The 27,331-nt window shown below is 35.2% G+C and overlaps 1 protein-coding gene across 6 annotated transcripts in view; it reads right to left on the bottom strand.

Annotated features, from left to right (window-relative positions):
- Nucleotides 1-27,331, bottom strand: part of NEIL3 (nei like DNA glycosylase 3) — a 65,192-nt gene that overhangs the window by 28,123 nt on the left and 9,738 nt on the right. For all 6 annotated transcript variants that reach the window (XR_006735427.1, XR_006735429.1, XR_006735428.1 and 3 more), the window contains exons 2-9: nt 24,457-24,578; nt 17,179-17,313; nt 16,689-16,902; nt 15,044-15,118; nt 13,354-13,520; nt 8,209-8,378; nt 6,357-6,777; nt 657-831 (exon numbers count right to left, since the gene is read on the bottom strand). Coding sequence is in view for 2 of the 6 variants with exons in the window: in XM_045552465.1 (XP_045408421.1) it covers nt 657-831; nt 6,357-6,777; nt 8,209-8,378; nt 13,354-13,520; nt 15,044-15,118; nt 16,689-16,902; nt 17,179-17,313; nt 24,457-24,578 (1,479 nt within the window). In the remaining 4 variants the exon portion in view is untranslated. The remainder of the gene's footprint in view (nt 1-656; nt 832-6,356; nt 6,778-8,208; nt 8,379-13,353; nt 13,521-15,043; nt 15,119-16,688; nt 16,903-17,178; nt 17,314-24,456; nt 24,579-27,331) is intronic.

The raw sequence follows: 27,331 nt of genomic DNA on the forward strand, positions 1-27,331 counted from the left end.
AACTTGGACTCATATGTATCTTAAAATATTAGAATCACACTCCGCATGGTGAGATGCTCACACTGAGGAATGCAGAAAGTGAGACTAAAGGGATCCCAGGATCGTGTCTCCCATTTCAGATTCACTTTCAGGGACACACCCAGAAACTGGGAGGGCATGAGGAGTCCCCTATAGCCAGATTGTTACTGCGCCATCACTTTTTGGTCAAGCTTGTGTAGTAGGATTTGCTACTGTTACTGTAAATCTCAGGCATGTAATTGTTCTTCTTATATAGTGGTGAATAAACCAAAGGTTTTGATGTAGCACTGAAGTTTGGAAGAACAAATTCTTATCTTGGATTATTAGCCACATGAGTACTATTAGTACTTACTAGTCACTCAACGCCTTCTATTTTGTTATAAGCCAAGGGCGACACTTCTAGACTTGTGGTGACAAATATGACAATATGAAATACACTAATAATCTAATAGCTATTTTTTCATTAAATTTTTTTTGCTGAACGTCTATGAATTTTAAGTTATTCAACATTCAGACTGAATACCAACATGGCTATTTAAAATGTTAAGATAAAACTAGAAAAACACTGCTATTTGTTACATTTTAATAATCAGAGTATTCAATTACATTGTAGTAAGCTAGATAAATCTTACACCTACTTCAAAAAATCCACATTGTGCTTCCCTAGGTAGAGGACAAGCATAAAACTGCCTGCCCTTGTTTTCACCATCCTTCCTCACGACTCGGAGAACGCAGAGGCGGTTGTGTTTACTGCAGCGGGGACTGCCAGTGTTTAAGGTACAAGGACCATCTGTCATATTCATTTGAAGTTCGCTGTAATGACAGGTTACAAAATAACTACAGCACAATAGTGCTAAAGGGATCATTCACACCACCTCACCCCCACATGTTAGAATTTCATTCACATGAAGAGATTATATCAAAAAGTGGACCATGGTCGACTTTAGGTAATTATACAAACTACTGTGTTTTTAAGTCTTTCTTTTCCTAGGTAATTCTGATTTACTTCCAAAGCTATCTATGTACCCAAAACAAATAATTTAAATTTCTAAAGAATAAAAACAACCACACTGTCCACCTAATACATCAGATTTTCTTAGTTTTCATTTGTAATATTCAGTTCTCATTTTACCCAATGTTACAGTGTGGCTACTTTTATTTTCTCTAAAATATTCTCAAGTCCAGCTGTCTCCCATCCCTCAAGGTAACTAGATCACAATCTTCTCTAATTATTTTCCCATCGGTAGCAAACTCTCATCAATGGCTCTGACAAGGCCATAGAGATCACTCTCCCTACTGTCCACTTTAAAGACAATTTTCTATGCTTTTCTTTGATCAAGGCTACTATAATAGTCGCAATCATATTCCAGCAAGAAACAGGCTGCCTGGCAGGGCAGAAATGTGAATTCTGTAAAGCTAGTGGGGTAGCTTTACTCTCCCCGACAATTAGAATCGAGAGTATCTGGAGGTGATTCCCACACATCAGGTGAAGGCTAGAAGCTGGTCTTGCACTGCAGCTGTATAGGCAGAATTTTCTCTTTGCAAAGGAGCTTCATTATTATTTTTAATATCCTATGTTGTGCATATTTTACTAATGCCTTTATGGGAGTTATTCTTTTAATACACCAGTGGAAGAGAAAAAATGTTCACATTAATTAAAACCAGAAGTCTCTCCCTTTAATATTCCTAATTTTTAACTTTTTGATGACAAAACAGTTTATCCTTTCTCATATTTTGGGTAAATTTCTGAAGAATAAAATATCACTCTTAAATAATTTTAAAAAATACTTGGTATTTTACCTTTTTTGTTTCCTAAATTACATTTTTCACATATTTGTTTCTATAATGATGCTTTAAGGCATTATATCTAATTGAAATGTTCAAGAAAGTGATCTGTTATTTGTGATGAAATTGGTTTAAACTCATTTCTACAACAGATGCTTAAATATACTGTTTTAAAAATGTTTGCTGGGATGGACTCAAACATTCTGAGGGCAGTTTTTGAAGCTGTTCTTATAGCAGCCATTTGCAAAATGAAAGCAGCTGTAGGCATTGCTAAAAAAAACATTATAATTAAATATTTCACCAGCAATGATTTTGTTGGTACCTTTTTCAGGGTGGGGGGTAGTAGGTTACATTTGAGAATCACGGGTAAGACCAATCAGAAATTGGAAAGCAATCCACAACACTCCATTTCACCAACCCTCTCCAAAAGAGGTGATATTAAAACCTTAACTTCAAGAGAATTTAAAGGAGAAATAAAGATTATTACTAGAAACAAATGAAATGATGCTTTCTTATTAAAGAATATGTACACATAAAAACAGTTTTAAATGTTATTTTAAAGGTGGCTGTTTTAGATAACAATCAGATATTTTCTAACCCACTTGCTTCGACCTAGAGAACTCCAGGGTTCCAGGAAGAGGTTTAGATTCTCTTAGTATTAAAGCTTTCCTGGGGAGAAGGACAAAGGTGGAAGGTGGAATTAAGGTGGAATGAAAAGGCCCAATATCTTCCCTCTAGTTCATTTCATTGTTTCTTCTTTGGTGGATGGTTAAAAAAAAAAAAAAGCAAAAACCAGCCATATGCTATCTTATTCTTGGTACTCAGAGAGTGGTCCACTGACCAGAGCATCACTGTCATTTGCTCCTTAGAAATACAGAATTATCTGCGCCTACTCAAGATTGTCTGCAGAATCAGAATCTGCAAGTTAACAAGATTCCTGGGTGATTCATATGCACATTAAGTTGTGAAGCATTGAGCTGATGTAACCGAGATTCTGATGCCACCTGTGATCGTAGCAGCTCTAAATAGGCACAGCTAATCTTAATTTATGATAGAAAACATTATCCAGATTAATTAAATGTTCTAATTCATTGAGGACATCTTGGTCCCTTTTTGTTTCAATCATTACTTAAAAAATTTCTAAAATGTAGCACAGCATTTTCTTAGGTGAATTTAGCAAACAGAATAGTTTAACTTATTTTGATGATTAAAACCATCATTTTGAATATTAATACTGGGTTATAAATGGTCTATTAAAATAATAGATCAGGGCTTGGCAAATCTTTTCAGTTAACTCATAATGCATATTTGTTGGGTTTGCAAGTCTTACGGTCCAAGTTTGTAGCACAAAAAGCAGCCATAGAAAATATCTAAACAAATAGAAATAAAACTCTGTTTACATAAACAGGGCTGGATTTGGCCCTGCTGTAGTTTGCTGATATAGATATCTTTAGAATCAAGAGCAGTGCTTAAGGCATAACAGGTTCTCAATAAATACTTATTAATTAATAAATAAATAAACCAAATTGTACAGCGATCAGGTAAAAACTATCAAGAAGGAAGATATTATCAAGGCCTGTAATTTTAAAGTGAACATTACTTTTTCAATGATCAATTTATCACAGTTTAACTTATTTTACAGTTAGAGTGATTCGTAATAAAAATACTGCCTGAAATTTTTTTGGATTAATCAATCTCACTGCATGTAGATTTTGCCATACAGGACTATTTCAAGGATCAAACAAACAGAAGTTAAATGACTCATCCAGGATGGTCCCAGGTGGTTCTGAAATCTTTAGGGACTGAAAATTCCAAAAAGTGACTCAGTAACAAGTATGAAGTGTCAATGCTGGCACTGGTGATTAAAGACAGACCGTCAGCACCCCTGATGGCAGCAGACATTAGAAAATATTAATGATTTTGTTAGTGTCATTTCACTCTTCTATGTGAGCCTTTGCATCAACTCAGGAAATATTTCGACCGAAAACACATGCATTCTTTGAAAATGCATCACTTTGTTTTGCTCTGTGTTCGCAATAATTAGATCAAAGACTTAAACTGTTTCTAGTTGTTATTCTTAACTGCTTAAAAATCGGTTCAATCATCTAATTTATAATCCAGTAGCTAGATGGAATTCACATATATTTAAAGACCAATCCAAAAATATGCCTCATCAACACTACATGCATTGTGTGGTAATGAGATCAGTAATTAAGAGAACAAAAGTCAAATTAATTACCATATAATTATTAAAGAAAAAATAAACTGGCTATAAATTATGAGTGGACCACCTGCTTTAATAGTATTATGTTGTGAGCTTCTGCTAAGCATCTTGTCCACAAGATGAACACTATAGCTGCCAGACAAGGAGAAAAATGAAATAAATGACAGTAATTTGCAATTTATTCCTTGTAAAGTAGCTGGGTGCAGAAGGGCTGCTGGGTGAATTTATTTCATCACTTGACATTTATTCTGCTAGTTGATCTTGATTGATTGTGGAGTCTCAGTCCTGGTGTTCTTATATTCAATACATACACAGGCTGTAGCATTTCTAAGATGCTGTGCACGGTGATTAATCATATGGTCCTATTACTAATGGCTTATGAAGAAATCATTTAAATTTAAGGTTACATTAATGTTTTTTTAAATCTCTAATTCATTAGTTAAATTGTCTGAGATTTTCTACAAAGCAGTAAGGGAATAAAAATATGCCAAGATATTTCATCTGGGTACAACGAAAGCCACAATACTTTAAGATGATCACTTCTTTCTACTTAAGCCACAGAACAGAAAAGGCTGTTCAAAAATGACTTGCTCCTACATGACAGCATCACAACTCAAACCCTCTTAATTAACTCCTTCATAAACTTCATCATGAGACATTAATTAGGTTTAAAGTGAAAAGGTGGTGTATTTATCCAACTAGTTAAAAGTTTGGCACCTATAATGTAATTCAAATATGAGTACATGGACAAAAGTAAAACCAGTTCTCATAAATGATTATAAATACAACATTTTAAAAAATCAATCAAGCATAAATCATCAGGATTCACTAATGGGAAGTTTAGAGTCAGAATAGGAAACTTGGAATAAATGCATCTACTAAGTAAAAACTATCTCAGAATTGTTACGAAAAAAGGTTTAAGGATTCCTAGAGGTTGGTCTAGGAGTATTCACCAGATGGTTCCTCATCCCACTGCCCAGGGGAGGCATCTCCTCATCAGTAAAGGCAGAGTGAATTAGAGGACAAGCTAGCAGTCAGAATTCCACCTGAGATTACTTTAGAACCCACCCAAAGAACAGTTAGTTCTCTGCATCCACATCTGCGGATTCAACCTACCTTGGATCTAAAATATTCTGGAAAAAAATAACACAAATAAAAAGTACAGTATAACAACTATTAACATAGCATTTACATTGTATTAGGTAACATAAGTAATCTAGAGATGATTTAAAGTATACAGGAGGATGTGCATAGGCTATATGCAAATACTACAGCATTTTATATTAGGGACTTGAGCATCCCCAGATTTTGTTATCCCGGGGGTCCTGGAACCAACCCCACCATAGACCCGAAGGGACAACTGTAACTCTTTCTCGGCTTGTCTCCTACTGACAAGAAAAGACACACATGGCAAGAAGACCCTTCGTTCACATGTTAAAAATTCTTCACTTCATTTAAAAATGCTAGATGTAAGGCATCTGCTTTACGAAGCGGGGGAAAAGCAGCTCAGAAAAGAAAGTTTTGGAGAAATGCCTCTCTGATAGAGGCATAACATCAGGTTGTGATAGTTAGAAAGCCCAAATAAAGGGGGGAGGAGGGACAGATAAAGGGGAAAGGAGGGTCAACAGAAATTGTTTCAGGAGCTGACAGTAATCATTAAGGAAATGGGATGATGACACTGTGTTTTAAAATTTCTGCATCGCAGGTGACAGCAACTGAGGGGCTTCTGGACATGTAGCTTGTAGTTCCATAAAACTTATCTGCTCTGGCAGTATTTATTAATTGGAATTACAACTTTTGAATTTCAGACACAAAAGCTGCAAGTATGCTCTTTAGGACTTTTTGGTTGTATGCAGCCATGTTCTTTAACAAAAAGGTCACTAAAAACCATCTCAGATTCCTCTTTAGAACACAGGATACTTACTAGAATTTTCTAAATGATAGTTTTCCTCCTAGAAGAACTATCTTTCATTGGAAAGAAATATAAAAAAATGCTAAAAGTGGTTACTGATAACTGGTATGATTATGAGTGATTTAAGTATTTTGCTTTATACTTTCCAATATTTCCCAAATATTTTATATTGAGCATGTATATGTCTGTCATCTGAAAAAAAAAAACTTTTTATAGATGTAGGCAAGTCTGTTTTTCATTTTGTTCGCTTCTGTAACATTATAGGTTAGAGAAGGGAAAGGAGGCAAATTATTATTATAGTCTTTCAGTGTTTGATTTGCACTACCAAAATCAATTCAACTTCCTTAGCAACAGATATTTCTGCCTTCTTAAAACTCAATGCAAACACCTTAAAGACCAAGTTTAGAGGCATCATACCTTTTAGAAAATCCACGGTTGCAACTTTTGAGATCTGGTGATGAGTAGTGGGTTGTTTTCAATTTTTTATGTGCTGGACTGAATAATTTAGACTCAGAGCAGACTGTAGGTGATGTGTTTACTTTGCTAGATAGTTGAGTTATATAGTTTGTTCTCTCCTTGGAGGGGTGCTGTGTATCACTAAAACAAACACTAGGAGGAGAAGAGTTTTGAAACTCCCCATCTAGTGTCTGGTTTTGCCTTTTTTTTCTTTCCAAAGTACTGGATTTATTGCTAAAATCAGTTAAGACAAGGGTTGTAGTTCCAAATGCAGTTTTCCTGTTGATCTTCACTTCTGTGTCGGGTTTTCCAAAGCTATTACAAGGGTACTTCACTAAGTTGTTAAAGGCAATAGGATGTTCTTCATTCTTGAGCATTGAATCTGCAAGGAGACATAAGTAATTCTATAATATTCCTATAAATATAACATACTGACTATTTGAAACATCTTTTTATTTAATTTAAAAATTTAGTTCACTTTATAGTAGCAAATATATAAAACTAATAATATGAAGTCAGCTTGAGCAAATCAGAATTAGTCATCTCTGGTTAGGAAATGAAATATTATTTAAAATGCAAAATTTCAACAACTTATAAGGAGCCAAGATTTGTATTTGCTTTGTATTATGTTTAAGCATTTAAAGGTCATTCAGCTACTAGTTTTGCTAATATTAGGCAAAATATTAAAGCAGTGGTAATTAAGAGATGATATCCCATAAAGCTTTAGGTCAGCAGTCAGAGGCCTATTTCTAGGCTACCAGGAATGTGTCTGTGAATGACAAGATAAAGTGAAAGCCTTATTTAAAATAAGTAAAGATGAATTACAGACTTACCATTTATTAAATACAATGTCTCAACAAAGTATCCTAGGATTCTAGAATCTGTACTATGATATATTCTATATTGTTGTTAAGATATATGTCTTTCATACTCAGAAAATTAACAATGAAACAGTTAATGAGATGTGTAAAGGCATTTCAGAATGCTGAAATAAATGTGGAAACCTAAGATTGCGGTTTTCCATGTGCTCCGCGGGACAGAACTAGGAGGTGCAGTCCCTTCTGCTAGCAGCAAAGCTGTGCAAGGGGTGAGGCCTGCCTCTCTGGCCCAGAGAAAAAAACACAACATGACAGCGAGCACAGTGTAGGGGTCCATAAGGCAAGAATGAACTTTCTCATCTCTAATTGAAGAAAGAAATAACACTCTGAGAACACAATAGAAGCTGTAGCAATGAGATGGTTCTTAATCACAGGTTTTCTCTGAGGTTTTACATTCTCTAAACGCATGAAATCGTGAGCCATAGAGAGTTATTTTGAAGGATTTCAATGAAATCAGTACAATTGTCTGGGTAAAGATTTTAATAACAAGGGGTAGGAAGGATAAAGAAGAGAAAAAATTCAGCATTTTTCTATTCCACCTGCAAAGATATTCTTACAGAAATCCTCCCTTTCAATTTATGACACACTTGGACTGAATAACAAACTTGAAAGTTGCTGAAATCTGCATAAAACAAAGCTTTATTGAATAATTCATTAGAAACAGTAGAGAACAGATGTGATCATCTCTGCTTTTTGAGATACAAAGGCACATACTGTTTTAGCACAAGCATGTTTTCCTTCCTTGTTTAAAAAAATATTCAATAGAGAATATTAGCATGGTTTACCTGCAAAAGCTGGCAATGCCTTTAAACCTTTCAGAAAGAAAGCATTTAACCTGGTTATGGAATATCAAGGTGGTACAAGACATATACCTGACTTTGTATAATTAACCCTCTTAGAAATGTAACAAACTCAAAATCAAAATTCAGTCTTACCAATAGGCCTTGAGGTCAAGCAAGCATCACAGGACTTAGAAGAGGACTTGTTTATTAGTGTACAGACCCCACACGTCCACTGTTCTTCAGATTTCCGAGCCACAGTGTCCATAAGATGATCCACCCTGCTAGATGTCCAACTGATTATAGTATTTCTAGTCGGTAGCTTGCTATAAAATAATTTTAAAAATTAGTCATTAGCATTGTTATTATTGCCTTGTTCTGAAACATCTTAGGTTGGAAACTATTACAGGACCATTAATACTCCAATGCTACCTGTTTATTATTGCTTAGAAGTTATAACTGTATCTTAAAATAAAATGTTTTTACTTGGACCCTACTGTTGCTGTTAAAGTCAGAAATAACAAAAGTTTTTATTTAGAGTCAAAGAATTGTGTGGTTTTCAAAATAAAAATATTTGACATAATACTAGATAGTATTTCTCAAATAATATTTTAAGTACTAAAAAAGCAAAATTAAAATATCTTTATTCAACCAAATCCTGGGGAAAAAAAAGAGTAGAGGAAGTTTACATTTACTTGATGTGCCTTAAAAAGAAAACTCTAGAAATTCTGGAATTTCTTTATGGTATTTACTAAGCACTGTATCAGTTCATTGATCTATATTGATGAACAAAGATATTTCTTCTTGTGTTATTTCCCTTCATGTAAAACTGTTTCATGATGGATATGTAATTAATAGATTAGTAAGCAAACAATAAAACCAACCCTGATTTTTGGCCACAAATGTAAATCATGATTCTCCACCTGAAATTCTTCATTGACCATTTATTGTTACACAGAGTGACTTTATAAAGCTCTGATACAGTCCTATTCTCTAATGCCCAGCTGTACGTCTGCAGAGCACATCACATGGTTAAAGAACTGTGGCAGTATCATGGGTTCATTTCATGATTCCAAACATTAATACTGAAGAAAGCACTTCCAGGTAAAGGCTATGTATCCTACATTTCAGAACATGAGTTCTTTGACTTTCAAAGATAACCTTGTCTTCTATAACATTTTGTCCCTTACATAAAATTATACTAGTTTTTAAAGTCAGGCATGTCCAGTAAAATAATAAATAGCATAAGATAAAGAAAATCTGAAAGTAAGATACATCTCATTATGATTTTTTTATCTTTACTTACCTTGACTTTTAATGCCACTCAGTATTTCTTATTCCTATGGAACATAAGACCTTCTACAGAATTTGTTTATTTGACCTAATCCCTGTCCTCTACTAAGTTGCTTTGAAAGGCAGCATGATGCATTTATTCATAATTAAGCACAATTTAAATGACCTTCCAATTTCACTACTTTCATCTTCTTTTGTCCTACAGATTTCACTAATCATAAGGGGATGTTTATGGTTACATAGGGGGGCTTTGGAAGCATTCTTTCCTGACTGCTCCGTTTCTCAGTCACTCACTAATAAATTCTTTCCAATCTCCACTTGGATATGTAACAGGAATCTCAAACTGAACATGTTGCGGTAGGCTGAATTATGGCCTCCCGAAGATATTAGGCCATAATCCCAGGAACCTATAAATGTTACTTTATAAAGAAAGAAGGCCTTTGCAGATATAGTTAGGATCTTGACATAGATTATCCTGGATTATCCAAGTAGTCTCTTACCCCAATCACAAGTGCCCTTATAAAAGAGAGGCAGAGGGAGATTTGATAACATGCAGAAGGTGACGTCATCACAAAGACAGAGACTGGAGTGACACAGCCACTCACAGAACGCTGGCAGCCACCAGAGCTGGAAGAGGAAAGGAATGGTTCTCTCCTAGAGCCTTCAGAGGGAGCACAGTCCTGCCCACACCTTAATTTTGGCCAATGAAACTCATTGTGAATTTCAGGCATCCAGAACTTGAGCAAATAAATTTCTGTTGCTTTAAGCTACCAAGTTTCAGGAGATTTGTGCCAGCAGTCACAGAAAACTGACAGAAATAAAATTCACGATCCTCAATCTGCCACTCTACTAGTTTGGATGATGTCAGTAAATGGCATCAGCATCACTCAGTGGATCTGGCCGAAACACTGAAGTCGCGCGTAACGCGTCTTTCCCTCGCATCCCACTTGCAATCCAACGGCCAATCCTGCAGAGTTCGCAGCAGAGGCGTATTTACCATGCAGCTAAGGAAGCTTAACTAACTTCCAGGGCTCGGTGTGTCCTCTGCAGACTGGGGTGGGAGCACGGAGCACGCAAGCCGGAACTCCGGCCTCACCCCGGAGGCTCAGAGGACCGCCGGTGGGGCGCGTCCGGGCTTCGGGACAAGGCCCATGCGTTGCCGGCACAACCTCACAGCTGCTCCGTGCCTGGGAACAGTGTGCCCTGGTGACCTCAAGGAGCAGGTGGACACTGTCTTTAACCTTGATACGAAGGATCTGACAAGAGAGACCTCACCAATCCTTGCCCGAGGGCCATTATGCCCCAGGCTGCGCGCCCCACCCCTAGAGCAGGAGCAGCCTGCTAGCGGTGGGACACCTGAGGCAGGTGAGGGAGACCAAAGGCTCGGGCTTCTCAACGGGCCTCAGGCCTGCGGCCCCAGCATTGTGCGGGAACTTGGCAGACAGGCGGATTCTCAGGCCCCCCAAACCTGCTGAATCAGAAACTCTGGGGGTGCAGCCCAGTAATCTGTGTTTTAACAAGACCTTCAGGAAATTCTGGTGTGAATTTTAAGAATCACTCTTCTAAGGGCTTCCTCACAGACAAGAAATAATGATTCGGCAAAATATTATAGGAGAAGTTAGAAATGTTTCACTATCAACAACCAATTGTGAAGCTAAAAGACAATTTTCTAATATACTAATAAGAAAAAATGTGATACTATTGTTGGTAGTCATATGAAACATACGAAAAGGCCATCAAGGAATGTGCAGCCCAAACAGGCGAGGACACATGACATAGCTGTGTCAGAAGTGAACTAATATCATCTTATTTTTCTATGTTTATACGGTTTAAAAAATCATAATTTGTTGTAGTTTCACTCTAAATATTCACATTAGTAACTTAACTTTGTATCCATAACTTTTCATTCTTTTTCATAAAGAAGGACCCCTCAACTGCGTAAAAGTTTCAGGCCTTAACCCTACCTCCACTTCCAAAATTATCCTCAATTTGACTTTTTTTTTTTTTTTTTACCACCCCCATCCCCTACCCCGTCCCTATCATTTACCACCCGCATTACTGCTGAGACCCTGATGCTGCTGCTTCACTCTGGTTCCACGACAGTCGCTTTTGCGGACAGCAGCCCGAATAATCCTCATACAACACAAGTTGGTTCACGACACCCCTCTGTTCAAAACCTCCCAGTGGCTTCCCAGGTCACTCAAAGCCAATACTCCCCAACGGTTGCCAGAGTGATCTCAGAATAGAAGGGAAACTTCTTTCACAACCAAGCAGGATCTCCAGTGCACGACAGCTCCACCCCGTGGCCCCAGCTCTGCACAGACACCACGGCCCCCGCCTCCTCCCTGGGCTTCTGCAAGCCCAGTAGTGCCCTGTTTCTCTTCCCATTTCCAATCCTAGCATTTTGTTTCCTTTGCTTACCTCTTTCCTCCTGCTCTAGTTACAGGTTTCCCTGAAGCTCAGACTTGGTTCATTTCTTTGTTCTTTCTCAGTGAACTGAGAAGGTTTGAATGTTTCAACTAGCAACTGTGCTGAGAACCCTCCAGCCATCACCTCCCACCCTGGCCCCTGAGACATCTCTTCCTGCATATTCCACTCTTACTTCACATATCTAACCCTCAGTGTATCTTCACCATTCTATCCCAACTTTCCCAGATCCATAATGTGAAAATGTCAGTTATCTGGTTCTGAAGCTTTTTTTGCATTATCCTACATATCAAATCTGCCACAGTTCTTGTTGCCTTTTTAAACATTTTAATTAAGTACCCATCCAGTGTTTTGACCCCAGGCCTGATAACCATGTCTTGCCCATTACTCTGCACTGGCTTCTTACACGTGTTTTCAGTCTCGTCATTTTCTATCCTCACTATGCCAGGATCAATTAGGAGTCCTAAAGTTCTTAACCATTCCCAGGACTACTACTGATTCCCACTATTGATCTTATCCTGCCTATAAAACTAGCTTTGACTGTTCAACAACTTGGAGCCTTCACTGGGTGTGGCCAGTATTTTCCTCATCCTTCCAACATGCCATGCTTATTAATGATTCAAGCTTTGTGGCCATGCTCTTTTTCTCCAATTAAATAATGTTTGCCTTATCATTTATTTAACCAAAATTCTAATTTTTTAAAGTAAATTTCAAATGACACTTTATAAGGTCTTCCCAACTTTCTTGCATATATAAACCTCTAATATCCCTAAACTCTTATAGCATTTCATGTGCTTCTTGTTTGTACTGGTAATTTTGGCTTATAATCACATATATTGCTATGCAGCTACTTTATACTGTTAATTTTTCTCCTAGCCTTCCCCAAAGGACCTATGGCCTTTTAGCAGGGTAACTACTGTATGTTGAGAAAAAGAAATATAATCCGATTTTTTGAGAATTACTACACATTGGGTCTGAACTGACAGTAATTCCAGGAGATCCAAAATATCACTGTGGTCCATGAGTCAGGTCAAGTGATCAACGGAGTTTTAACTCAAGTTCATCTTACAGTGGGTCCCCAAATGTATCCTGTGGTCATTTCCCCAGTTCCAGAATGTATAATTGGAAGAGACATAATCAGCAGATGGCAGAATCACATCACATATGGGCTTATTAAGTAGCCTGTTGTTTCACCGACAAGACATAAATTCTGTAAAAGATTTTGGTCATGTTTCATAACATTATTTCTAAATAAGGCAAAGACTTTTGGATAGCTGCATTTTTTCCAATTATTGACACCTCCTGGTACTCACTTTACAAACTAGATTAACGCTAAAGGCTAGATATTATTACCTGAACTAGAGATTTTCTACTGGAATTCAGAAGTGGTTCATAAATCATCTTTGGCTCTTCTGGTTCTTTGATGATGTTACTTATACTATTTTCTTCCGAGGGTTCAAATACTTTTGAGTTATGTTCTCTTATGAATAACCTGACAGTTATTCAGTTATATTCTCTGATTATTAGCCTTTTAATAAGATAATTGGGGCAAATGGTATCTCTTCAAATCAGATATCTTACCAAATGTCAACATGTTGAGGATTTTCTTTTTGACAGTGAGGACAGAAATATGTCATTCTGTTATTCTCCCCGAAGCGACACACAGTTATTTTGCAGTGGCAATGACCACAATTAGGACGCTTGTAAACCTTGTAGTGTTTAGAGACAGCAGATCCTGTTTTACGACACTACAAAAAAGAAATAAATAAATAAAAACAGATTAAAATGTTATCTGCAAAACCGTGTTGCTAAAGAGCCAAAGACAAATTCTTCAGTCATTTCTGAAAGTAATCTATTAAAAATTTACATATGTTTGAATATATGCCCATATAATCTTTTCTTTCATCTGAGAAAAAGGTATTGACAAGATTCAGTAATATTTATCAAATAAGATTTGTGTGAAATAATCAAGTCATTATTTTATAACTTATTAGTATTCAAAATTGTACTTTGCATAGCTTTACCCTCTTATCTAAGTGAGATATAAAAAAAGTTCTATATTTAAAATTATCTTTTATGCTTTTAAGGTTTTTCTTTAATTAAATGTAATTATGTGGTTATAAGAGAAAGAATAGATTAGCTTTAAATCTGATTATTTTTAGAACACTAAAGCTGCTCAGTTTTATCAGCCAAAAAATTTATTTCCAGGGGACAACATTTAGCAAGAGCACCTTTGTTGATCCAAAGAAGGACAATTTTTCTTTTTTAACTTTAGAGATTCACTAAAAAAGAAAATAAAATTTAGATACCACCCTAGCAGAGAACATGTCCCATTTTGGTACAAGTTCTACTTTCAAAAGATATTTTGATATTTTCTGTCCGTTTTATTCTACTCACATTTAATGCTTCAACAAAGAGAATATTTTGGGTTACCATGAGCGGTGTAAAAATTTAAAATACCAGAAATATGGGTCACTATGTAAGAGCTGAAAATTACAGAAACAATTTATGTTAATTTAAGCAAAGTATTGCAATACCCAGTTTAATCTGGCAGAAAATGGGCAGTTTTCTATAGTCACCTTTCTCTGGAGGAAGTGAGCATATATGATTTAAAAATAGCCATAGTTACTCAAGGCAAATCTGTAAAACAAGAGGTTCATTAATACTTTAGGCCAATTAATGAAAAATGCTATAATACCTGCCTTTCTGAACATAGTAAAAATAAGAAGAATTTTGAATACAGAAAATGGACTGTGGAGGAAAAACCTGAAATATTTATGATATTTGCTTAAAAAATAAAATGGTCATTGAACTCCATACATGCATATAGTGTGCGACTTTTAAAATTTACATGTTAGTAAGTACTTACTTCATTCTTAAGTTATCTAAATAATCTAAACCACACAAATAGTAAGTGGCAAAGCCTGATTGAACTACGGTCCATTTATTCTAAAGTATTACTATAGTCTATCTCTCTAGATTTTCTATACTTTATAGAACCAAAAATAGAAAAAGAGTGTGTAAAATGCTAACATTGCTGCTCCCCAACTTAATATAAAGATAATTTGATATAATTATAGTTAGACAAATTTGAACTGACCTAGGACGTAGAATTTCAAGATGTTAATTATGCCCATAAAATGTCACTCTCCCCTATTGTACCTCTATCTATACTCTTACCACTAGATGGCTATATACAGCTTTAACATTTTTGGTGCAATTAAAAGGGAAACCATTGACATTTTACATAGTTGAAAAATTTTGCTCTTACCCTGTAAAAGAGAATGCTGAAATCACGTATCATTTTCACAAGGTGATGGGTCTGTTCATCAGTTAACTGACAAACCTTAAAATGAAAAAACAACTCAGCATAGTTTCATAATTTACTCATTACTATAAAAAAATACCACTTGCCACTTCTGTTAAAGATAACTGTAAATTGATTTAAAATACAGTTGACCCTTGAACAACATGGGTTTGAACTGTGAGGGTGCACTTATAAGCAGGTTTTCTTCCGTCTGTGCTACCCCTGAGACAGCAAGACCAGCCCCCGCTCTTCCCTAGTCTACTCAATGTGATGATGAAGAGGATGAAGACATTTATGATGATCCACTTCCACTTAATGAATAGTAAATGTACTTTCTCTTCCTTGTGATTTTCTTAATGACATTTTCTTTTCTCTAGCTTACCTTATTGTAAGAATACAGTATATGACACATATACAAAATATGTGTTAATCGACTTTATGTTACCAGTAAGGCTTTTAGTCAACAGGAGGCTAGTAATAGTTAAGTTTTTGGAGCATCAAAAGTTATACGTAGATTTTTAACTGTGCAGAGGTCAGTGCCCCAGCCTCTGAGTTGTTCAAGGCCAGCTATACGTGCATGTCTTCTGGAACTCTATTTCTTATATGTATTTTTTAATTGCTAGTACTAGTGATAAAAATACCATTCCTATTTATACATTTTAATTATAAATTCAAGTTCTTATTGAATATTTACTCTGTATCAGACATCTTCAAAATCACAAAATTGCCTATCAGACACCTTGAAAAGTCTTGCTGGATTTGAAGAAAAATTAAAAAGAAAAACATAAAACAGAAAGAACGAAAGAAGAGAGAGGAAAAAACAGGCTCAGGAGGAGATGACCATCAAGGTCAGTATCAGCTTTAAAGAGATATAAATTTATATACAAGCATTAATATCAAAGTACTTATTAATATGTGGAATAACTCAGAAACAGACATTACTGAAGAATTTTTTTGTGACAAAGCCTAGCATAAATCTCAGTGTTACCCTTGCAGAATTAATTATTATTTGTCACATATGCTTTCTCCAGAAGAAATTCTGTCTGATGTCTTACCCTCATTGTACGTGTATGAATATGTATATGTGCAGTTGACTCTTCAACAACATGGGTTTGAACTGCTTCGGTCCACTTATACGTGGATTTTTTTTCAATCAAACAAGGATTGGAAATACAATATTCACAGAATGTGAAACCCGCATACACGGAGGGCCAATTTTTTGTATGTGGGAATTCAAAAACAGACACCTTGTGCTCTTCAGAGATTGCATTCTAACAGGTGGGGACAGATTTTAAACAATAAATATAATAAATAAATATTATGTTATGTCTAAAAGCAATCAATGGTATGGAGAAAATACAAAGCAAGGCAGGTTGAGGAAGACTGGGGCCGTGCAGCGTGGGGCGGCAGGAGGAGATGCACACTGCAGTTTGAAGCAGGGTGACCGGAGTTGGACGCACCGAGGAGTTAACATGAAGCAAAGACAGGAAGAAGGACATCTGAAGCCTCAGGAGAATGCGTTACTACAATGCAGACTTAAGAGCTCCACACTGGTCCCTTCACAGGACTAAAAAATAGAGAAATAATTAAAAAAATACTTATAACCTACTTTAGCAGCTGGGTGGAGACCGCTGTCAAAGAGCGCTTCGTTTCTGATGATGTTCCCCACCCCAGGCAACACTTTCTGATCCATTAACACATCACACAGCATCCGACCTTTCTGCTTTTTAACTTCACTTTCTGCTCTTGAGAAACTAAATTTAGGTGAACATATATCTAATTCTTCCATCATTCTTATTCTCTGTTGGCTCTCCACTGAGTTTCTATAGAAAGAAATATAAAACACATTAATCATAAGTCTGGTTACAGTTTCACAAAGTGTCACTTAAAATGAGCTTTGGTATAAATATAAACACTTTATGTTAATCAGGGTATAAGAGTTATACAGGCAAACAATGAAGATCTTAGCAAATGACATTATCTGAAGACTCCTTTAAAATGAGTTTTCATTCATTCATTCATTTATTAATTAATACATGTGACATCCCCAAACAAGCTCTGCAGTTTTGCAACTGAAGTACTTTCATTTTATTTTTTACCTTAGTTCTACTGATGAGTCAAAGAAACAAATCAAATCTTTGGTAAGCTGTATTTCAAAACCAGGAGAAACTCCATTTCTATTTTTATACTCAAGTGGATTAATCATGACGGAGCCTTTCATTCCAAAATGAATCCTGAAACAAAATCAAACCCTTTTTTGAGTGGCAGAAAGTATATCATACATAGAATTTTTTCCCTTTACTTCACTTTTCTGGATTATAAGCAAACAAATATTAACCAGCACAGGTACTTTTAATGGCCAAAAAATGGTAGCTAATATTATTATATATTTTTCTGTGATGGCTTTGTATTCTTACAAAGCTAGATGATATGACAATCAGTTTTTTAACTCACAAATAACTTCTCAGGGAAATAATAAGACCTTGACAATAAGCCAAGAAAATATACCCCTGCCTCTTCTTTTCTTGTCAGATGAAGTATCTTTTATTCACAGAACAGTCTAGCATCTCTCGACATTTTCTCAGATTCAAAGGCTTGAGATGAGATAAGGCTAAATTTAAATTGCCATAGTTTGTGTTTTCATAAATTCTACAAAGCTACTAACATTCAAATTCCTTATTTCAAGCTACAACGGATTGGAAATGTTTGCCTGTTGCACAATAATATCTACAGTTTAAGATACTCTTTTCTTCACTCCTGCTGGAACAATTTTTTACAAAATCTCATGTACCCAAAGAAGAAGAAAAAAGAAAAAGAGGGAGAGAGAGAATACGTCAAAATGCTATTGTCTTCAATTCTTTTCATTTTCTTTTACCTTCATATGTATTGGGAAGAGGAGATTTATAAATATTTACAGTTAACTTTAAAGCCACAATGCAGTGATGAAAAATTCATAACCTTTCAAATTTTATAGGATTGATTAGCATGTCCAGTAGAAAAAAAAGGTTCTGTGAGACCAGTGATGAAGATCAAAAATGATTCTCAAGATGAAATACTGTGTTCTGCCTTTCAAATCTTTCTCCTTATAACTTTGTTGAGTTAATAAATATGGCTCTTTTGGCAGCAAATGTTACTGCTCTGTGCTTCTAATTCCAAAGCACCATGTTATAGTATTGTACAAGGTTAACCAGTATAACTTTAAAAATGTGGGTTTTAAACTCTGTGTGCCCTACTATCAATCATAAATGCATTTTACATGCCCCATAGTTCTTGACAGGAAAAATGTGTGCCTGTAAGTACTCCATAATTTAGCTTATGGAGGTTCAACCCCAGTGAAAGGTGTACAACTGTCATGCCTAGAAGCCATCATATCTAAAATCTTTTCAGCTGCATGGCTCATAAAATGGATTCTAAATCACTTTCTATAATGAAACCACATCCACATCAAAAATCTCAAAGGTTAAGACCCAATTCAAATGCAGGAGTAGCCCCAATAAGAACCCTAAATCAAATGAGTACATGCCTTTGTCTTATAAATCTATTCAATTTAGAGAAAAATGCACATAAAAATAACTAGCTATTTTATTTTTATTAAATAGCTAAATATTATAATTGAGCCCCAATAAACCAAGAAATTTTGAGTATTTGTTAGGTAACTTTTATCTTAAATTACCAAAAATATCAGTGTCATGAAAATTTTTGAGGCATGGTAAACATCTATTGTTATAACAATTGACATACTGATTTTTTATAGACTATGACGTAGGCCCGTATTACTTTCAGGAAAGACATTTTGAGTGTTTCACTTACTTTTCAAGATTCCTTAAACTAGTTTAGAAACATTTTATTAGGTCCTTATTTCTATCTTGATCCTCCTCAAGGTCTTTCTAACTCCAATCCAAAATGTAACCCGAAACCTTTCACTCTGCATGATGTAAGTCTGCCTGCCAACCCCAGCTGCCTGGTCCCAGGGTGGGCATTAGGTCCAACCTGAACTAGTCTCTGTTCCTTCCTCAGATCCCATGCCTTTGATGTAGCTGATTTAGGAATGGACACCTGTCCCAAGCTGGATCCATCAGTATCCAAGTTGGATTCATTAGTTTTTCTGATGAATTTAAGGATTTAGGACACAGAGAGATCAGTCTTTAGTTAGTATTAAGTAAGAGATCAAATATGGAAGCTGTCTATGGAAACACTTCCCAACATGGGCACTGGAGAAGCCAAAGGAGGCCTGTCTGCATCTGCAGAGACTGTAGCAGATCTCAGTGAGGAGAAGAGTCAAGAAATGAAGAGAGTCCTAACAGCTTTTTGTCTGTACATCTAGTTCTCTTTGAAGCTCACCAGTATTATCTCCAGGTTTCATAAGACATCCCGTATTCTTATTAATATAATAGTTACTGAACTTGCTTGAGTTGGGCTTCTGTCATATGCAACCAAAGTTCTAATATAAAAATTATGCCCAAACTAAAAATTGAATTGACGGTATGAAAATTCCTCTAGTTAGAAACAGCTTCCTAAAACAAATTAATAAATAAGCTCTGATCTTATTTTAAACATCAGCCACACTCTTCCAGGATACCCTCAGAATTTAAAGATGTTGCTCTGTTGTCTTCTGTCTTGTATAATTTCTGATGAGAAGTTTAATATATTTTAAAACTTTCCTTTGTATAAAATGTTCCTTTGTATATAATGTTTCTTCTTCTCTTGTTGCTTCCAGCATTTTCTCTATATCTTCGATTTTTAGCACATTTGCTAGGCATGTGTGAGGGATATTTGTTTTTAAGGTTTTTTATGCTTCTTGGATCATGCTTTGTTTAGAAAATTCTTGGTCATTTAACTCCAAAATGTCTCCTGCCTTGTTGTTGTTTTTTCTTCTGGGATTCTAGTTACAGGTATGTTAGGACATTTGATCTTGTTTCACAGCTTTATTAATACTGTACAATTCTTGGCCATGACTTCTTTAAAAATGTCTTCTGTTTGCCTTTGCTTTGTTGGCATTACCAAAAAAACTCTTTTGTTTTATTCTCTCTCTCTTCTCTTCCTGAGACTCCAGATACTTCAGGTGATATTGTACCAATACCAAATCTATACAAACTCTTCTAGAAAATCAGAAGGAAAAAATTCCCACTCATGTGAAGGCCAGCATTACCCTGATGCCAAAATTAGACAAAGACACTAATAGGAAAATAAAACTATCTCTCTCTAAATCCAGTATCTCTCATTAAGACAAATGTAAAAATCCTAAATATTAGCAAATCATATTCAGCATCAGATAGAAAGGATAATGCATCACGACAAAGTAAAGCATATCCTAGGAATGCAAAGCTCATTCAAAATTTGAAACTCAATCAGTATAATTCACCATATAAACAAATAAAGCAGCAATATGATGATCTCAATAGATGTAGAAAAATACTTGAAAAAATTTAATACTCATTCATGATATACATTCTCAACAAATTAGGAATAAAAGAGAACCTTTTCAATTTAATAAAAGGGCATCTACCAAAAAAGTAAAGCTAACATGGAGAACAAGACAGAGCTATCTGCTCTCACTACTTCTACTCAATATCATACTGGTGTTCTTAGCCAGTGCAATAAGGCAAGAAAGAGAAATAAAAGGCATAAAAATTGGAAAAGAAGAAATAAAATTGCTTCAATTTGCAGATAACATGACTGTCTACATAGAAAAATAATACAGATGTGCAAAAAAAAGGTACTAGAACTAATAATTGAGTTTAACAAGGTTGTAGGATACAAGGTCAACACACACACAATAATTATATTCCAATACACTAGCAATTAACAATGAGAAATTCAAATAAAAAAGAATACCCTTTATAATAGCATAAAAAATCCACTCAGTTGTAATATAAAATATGTCTGAATCTGAAAATTAAAAAATAATGATAAATAAATAAAAGATGACCTAAATAAATATAGATATATATTATGTTCATGGAGTAGAAGACAATATTGTTAACATGTGAATTATCACCTAGTTGATCTATAGATTCCACATAAAGCCATCAAAACCCCAGAAAGTATTTTGTAGAAATCAACAAGCTGAGTCTAAAATGTGGAAAGGCAAAAGAACTATAGTAGGAAAAACAATTAAAAAAAAATAAAGACAGAGGAGTCATAGTACCTAATTTAAACTTACTTTAAAGCTATTTTAATCAAGACAATGTATTATTGATGGAAAGATAGACACACAGATCAAAGAACATGTAGAGTTCAGAAATAGACCCATACATATATAGTCAACTAATTTCCAACAAAGTTGCAAGGAAATTCAATGGAGAAAGAATAATCTCTTCAACAATGGTACTGGAACAATTGGATATACACATGCAAAAAAAAAGTGACCTTCAACTCTTGCCTTGCACCATGTGCAAAAATTAACTCAGAATGGATTATAATCTTAAACATACGAGCTAAGACAGTAACACTTCTAGAAGAAAATAAAGAAGAAAATCTTAATGAATTTGCACTAAGCAAACATTTCTTCGACTAGTCACAAAAAGTATGAACCATACAAGAAAAATTTGATAAATTAGAATTCATCAAAACTGAAAGTTTTTGATTGGATAAGCCACAGATTGGCAGAAAATACCTGTAAAACACATATCTGATAAAGGGTTTCCATCTAGAATATATAAAGAATAGTTGTGGCTCAATAATATGAAAACATATCTAATACAAAAGAAAAAGAAAGTAATATAAATATACACTCTACCCTGTGAAATATACAAATGACAATTAACCACATTGTATCAGGTATCATTAGTCATTAGGGAAACATCCAGCAAATCCACATCTAGAAACTTATCCTATGAAAATATCAAAATGGCAAAAGATACGTGCTCAATAATATTTAACTGTAGAGTAATTAGAGTGAAAAATGGGGAATATGCTGATCAATCAGTAGGTGCTGTGGTTTGGATATGGTTAGTTTGTCTCCACCAATTTAAACACACGTTGAAATTTGATCTCCAGTGTGGAGGTGGGACCATGTGGGAGGTGTTTGGGTCATGGGCAGATCCTTCCTGAATGGTTTAGTTCCATCCTCACGGTAGTGACTTCACACTCTGGCAAGACTGGCTTAGTTCTTGGGGGAATGAATTAGTTCCTGCCAGAGAACAAATTTCAACATGTGTTTTGCCTGCACTGGCAATGTATGCATCCAAAGTCAATAACAATTATATTTGGCATTGGGATTGAGAATTATTATTTTATACTTTTTTTCCTCATTCCTCAGTTTACTCTAATGAGTATTTATTACATTTATAACAAAAAATTAAAAATGATTTTTGTCTCATTTTAGTTGAAGAGATACTCTAAAGTGTTCAAAAGTAGTGTAGGTATCAATCATATATAACACTACAAAAATAAACGTATATCAAATAACTTTGAGTATTCTATGGCACTATTACAAGCACTTAAGCACTTGGCTACCTCATTTAGGAAGTAACAAATAAATAATCACTATCTAATTTGTAACTTTTTGAAATGAGGATTTTTACATGGTAGATTCTCTTATAGAGGCCTATGTCTGTATTCTACTTTCATAAACAAATGAATCCTAGAAGTCCTGGTCTGCCCTGAGATGTACATGCACTATGAAAAAAACCTGTGGGCAATTTTGATTCTGAAAAGCTAGGTATTAAGGGAAAACTGTAAGCAATCTTTAAGCATGTTTCCTGCTGTATGCTCTCTAAAATGCAGACAAGCCTGGTGGGTAGGAACCAGAAGTTAAAAATGAAGACTACATTTCTATCTCACGTTCACAGACCTGCAGTCTCATAAAAAGATCACATTTCTTTGACAGAGTCATCCATTCCACAAAGAAGCACAGGTTGGGAATGCATTTTTTGAACTTAATGTTACATTGTGAAAGGGGACACAGTTGATTTTAGGTTGCTGAGTTCAGAGTCTAACACAGATCTCCCATTGATCTTGAATTGTTACGTCTGATAGTTGTTAAGGCTGCAAGAAATTGAAAGGAAGCAAGTCACTGAATTTTTCCCTAGCCATATACTGAGATAGGTACTCTCTAGGGATGGTAGTAGTTCACGTAGTTTAAAGAAGTCATTGCCCTTGTTTAGAACTTCATGGAACACTGACAGCCCTATACTGAGAAATGACTCCCCCCTTAACAGTCTGATGGAGAACGCTTGATAAAAACCTCCCTCTCGTTCCACATAAATAAATCTGCACCTAACATCAAAGATTCAATAACATATCAATGTTTTTAACTATTGTGCATAGATTCCACTCTGTCCAGAGCTATGAGTTTTCAATCACATCAATCTACTACAGCAATAATGTAACATGCAATATATCATTACTGTATGAACCAGTGGACATATGCTGATGTTATCAATTCCAGACTAAGAAAAACCATGAAGTGACAATGTTGTCCAATGACAGCAGCTGCTGACAATGAAGAGAGAACATCTCAAAGGAAAAGCAATTACATAAACCCTGAAGTACTCTAAACACGTGGTAGACGAGATGCAATAGAACAATCATATAGTTGTATCATCTATTTGTGATCATTATTCACCTTCAGTTAGAAACAAGGGGTCCAGAAATAGTCCTTTCTTTGAAGAAGGTGATAACAGTTCAACATCTTAAAGAAACACTAAAAAAGATTCAAGGAAGCAGTACCAATCTATACAGTTTGCAAAAGCATAGGCTAAACTCAGAAAAGACAGACTGAGATTCAATAGACATATTAACTGATATTCTTGCAAAAATTAAATATGTGATTATGCATGGAAATTACATAAATTTTGACATTTATATCATTAAGTCAACCAAGGTAGTAGATTGCTTGTCTTTCTTTGCCAATATATTAGCCACAAATTTCCATAGGAATTGTGAAATTCTATAAGTTTTGAAATTTTGTAAGTAAGTTTCCAAATCTATTCAAGGCTTCAGAGAAAGAAGACAGAAAAATATTTTTAAAATCTACTGATACATTTAAATCAAAGGAGGCCCTGTCACAAATACAAAGTGACTGATGTCACCGAATACAATAAACATTTAGTGAAAACAAGAGGGGAGACTAGCTGTGCAGGGAGTTTGGGGAATAGCAAAACAAAGATGTGTTGCTCTAATACATCTTGGGACGCCCTGCTAGCCTATCAATTTTTTAAAGAGAAATAAATTGACTACCTCCAAGTAACCATGACATCACAATTTATTCTTCTGCTTGTTGCTTGCCATGATAGAATTGCAACCTCTTATATTAGAGCTCTCTTAAAAATAAAGTACTTCTACATGATTGGATGTGACATCTGGCAAACTCCAAGAAATGCTGCCTACACATCTTGAAACACAGAGAGATAAGATGTACAAGTTTATCTTACCGTAAAGCTTTTGGCCCGAAGTACATAAAGAGCTCCTTCCCCAAAGTTTCCACGCCACTGTAAACATATCCATCAAACAATTTCAAGAAATTCTGGCTGGAATCTTTATTCAGTGCAGCAGTCTAGTAGAAAACATATACATACATGTAAACACAAACAAACAGAAACTCTAAACAAAACTATAATTTAATTCTTAAATGTATTTATATAACTTCATACTCAGGTGCATTCCAATGAGAAGAATCGACTCCAAGTCAAGTAATCAGCTGTTTACATACATTTGTTAAATTACTATGCAGTCATTTAAAAAGAGACTGCCCCCAAAAATTAAGTGAAAAGGTAACTGCCAATCAAAATGAGTTTCTTCCAGGACCATATAGCTCTGTGCATATGAAAAGAAAGCACAGGAATACAACATGAATGTTTTAAAACCAAAAACTTAACTAGATTCTTCCATTTCCAGAAGTATAGCCAAGTTCCCTGAAAGAGTATTCAGATAAAAACAGCTAAACATGATACATAGAATATGAAAACAAAATATATATTTTTAAATTTCGATACAATTAGGGAATACAAGTGTTTTTTGTTACATGGATGAATTGTACAGTGGTGAAACCAGGGCTTTTAGCACATCCATTGCTTGAGTAGTGTACATGGTGCCTGATAGGTAATTTTTGATCTCCCAACCCCTTCCCACTGAAAACAAAATATTTTTAACTGCATTGATGAACTTTTAAGCAAGTAAATATTAATAATAACAAGAGGTCAAAAACAAAGTAAAAGTGGGAGAAAACCCTGTGAGGTGGGTAGGAAGAACCCTGAAGCCAGTTTTTACCCTGAGGGTACTTACTTAACCTGAGGAATGAGAACTGCAATTTTCATGACCTTGTGGGGATGCAAGGGATCAGAGATAAAGCTGGGGTCCCCTCAGTAGGGGAACCCAATTTGAGACCTGCCGTGCTCCAAGTATAATGTTAAGAATAAAAGAAAAATAAACTCATATTCCCTTTTCCCCATCAGCCTTGTAAAACCAAACAACAACTTATTAGGATTACAATACATGCACTGAATACTATAAGAAAATCAAGGAACTTACAAACATGAATAAACATAAAATATAGGTTCTTCTGTGGGGGAAGGAAAGGAATTGCATTTGGTTTAGATACCAGTAATGTTCTTTTTCTTAAACTGGACATTATGTATCCTGGTGTTCCTTGTATTATTCATTATTTTTTATTCTTTAGGTATATTTTATAAATATTATTTAACTTGTACTAAAAATTTAAAACTTAGAAATACATAACAATTATTTAAGATAGAATAGGTACATATAATTATATCTACACATCAACTGTTAAGTGAAGGTAACAGCCTTATTTACCTCTAACTTCTTTTTCCTTTTTCTCAAATGGGCCTAAGGATCCTCAGAAGATTCTAGATGAAATCTTGGTGGGTGTGTGTGGGAAATCTCAGGAGATAAGCTTTAGATATAGGGCCTCGAAGCAAGTCATAACTGTTACTCAACTTAAAGTTAAATGATATTGTTCAAACTTTGAGTTTCAAACTTTTGCTTTACAGACACGTGTCATTCTAAATGCTTATGATGGTGTGTCCACTCTATTCTTTGTTTTACTACATTGATCCTTGTTAAAAGATACAATTGTAGTACTTGGCTCAAAGAGATAATAAGGAGATAGTAAAAAGAAAAAAAAAAAAGACTGAGACCAGACACTATTCTTCTACTAAACCCATTCGAGGTTGAAATAGTTACAACCAATGCCAGAATTTTTCGACTGCTTAAAGTTCAGGCAACTGGCTTTGCATCCCTCCTCTGCATAAGTACTGGGGAACCAATTACAGGCTGACAATGATAGATAAATACATATACAAGAGTAATTAGAAATGATAGCAATCACTTCCAGTTCCGTAAAATCACAAAAGGAACTGTGGGAGATTCTGGCGTCAGGAGCTACAGGTGCATATGCCACCACATCCTCAGAATTTCAGCCTTTGATTTCTCTTCTTTCTTGGATGAACTCTAGTACCTATCAATTCTTATCATGCACTGGGGCAATGATACTCAGTAAGGGAAAAACATACTTACAAATCCACCTTGTTTATATAGGTAAATCTGTTAAGAGCTCCGAATTGAAAAGCACCAAGAGTCTTGATGCTTTTCTGCCTCACAAGGGACTTTAAGCCACTTATATATACACTTCAGACCAAGTATAGATTACAACAATAGGTTTTAAGGTAGGTTTCCATGACAACCAATCCGTATGTAAAAAGTTCTTATAAACTAGCCAGGACACTTTTAATATGAGATGACATAGAAAGCAGATATGGATCTATTATGAGTAATCTTTGCCTCAATATAGATAAGGTTTTACATTTTTAGGATCTCAAATTTTTTTTTTTAGAACTAAGTCAATGCTTTTATTTATTTTTTATTACTGATACAAAATATTTTACATATTTATGAGGTACATGTATTTGTTATATGCACAGAATGTATAATAATCAAGTCAGGAAATTTGGGTAATCAATCACCTTGAGTATTTATCATTTCTATGTGTTGGTAACATTTCAAGTCCTCTCTTCTAGCTACTTTGAAATGTATAATACATTGTTACTAACTAAAGCCCCCCTTACTCTGTTATCAGATATTGGGCTTCATTCCTTCTATCTAACTGTATGTTTGTACCCAATAACCAATCACTCATTATCCCCGTCTTGCCACCCACACACCCTTCCCAGCCTCTGTTATCTGTCATTCTATTCTCTATCTCCATGGGATCAACTTTTTTTGCTCCCATATATGAGTGAGAACATGTGGTATCTGTCTTTCTGGGCCTGGCTTATTGCACTTAACATA

This window comes from Lemur catta, chromosome 5 (assembly GCF_020740605.2).
Source record: "Lemur catta isolate mLemCat1 chromosome 5, mLemCat1.pri, whole genome shotgun sequence".
Classification (NCBI taxonomy): Eukaryota; Metazoa; Chordata; class Mammalia; order Primates; family Lemuridae; genus Lemur; species Lemur catta.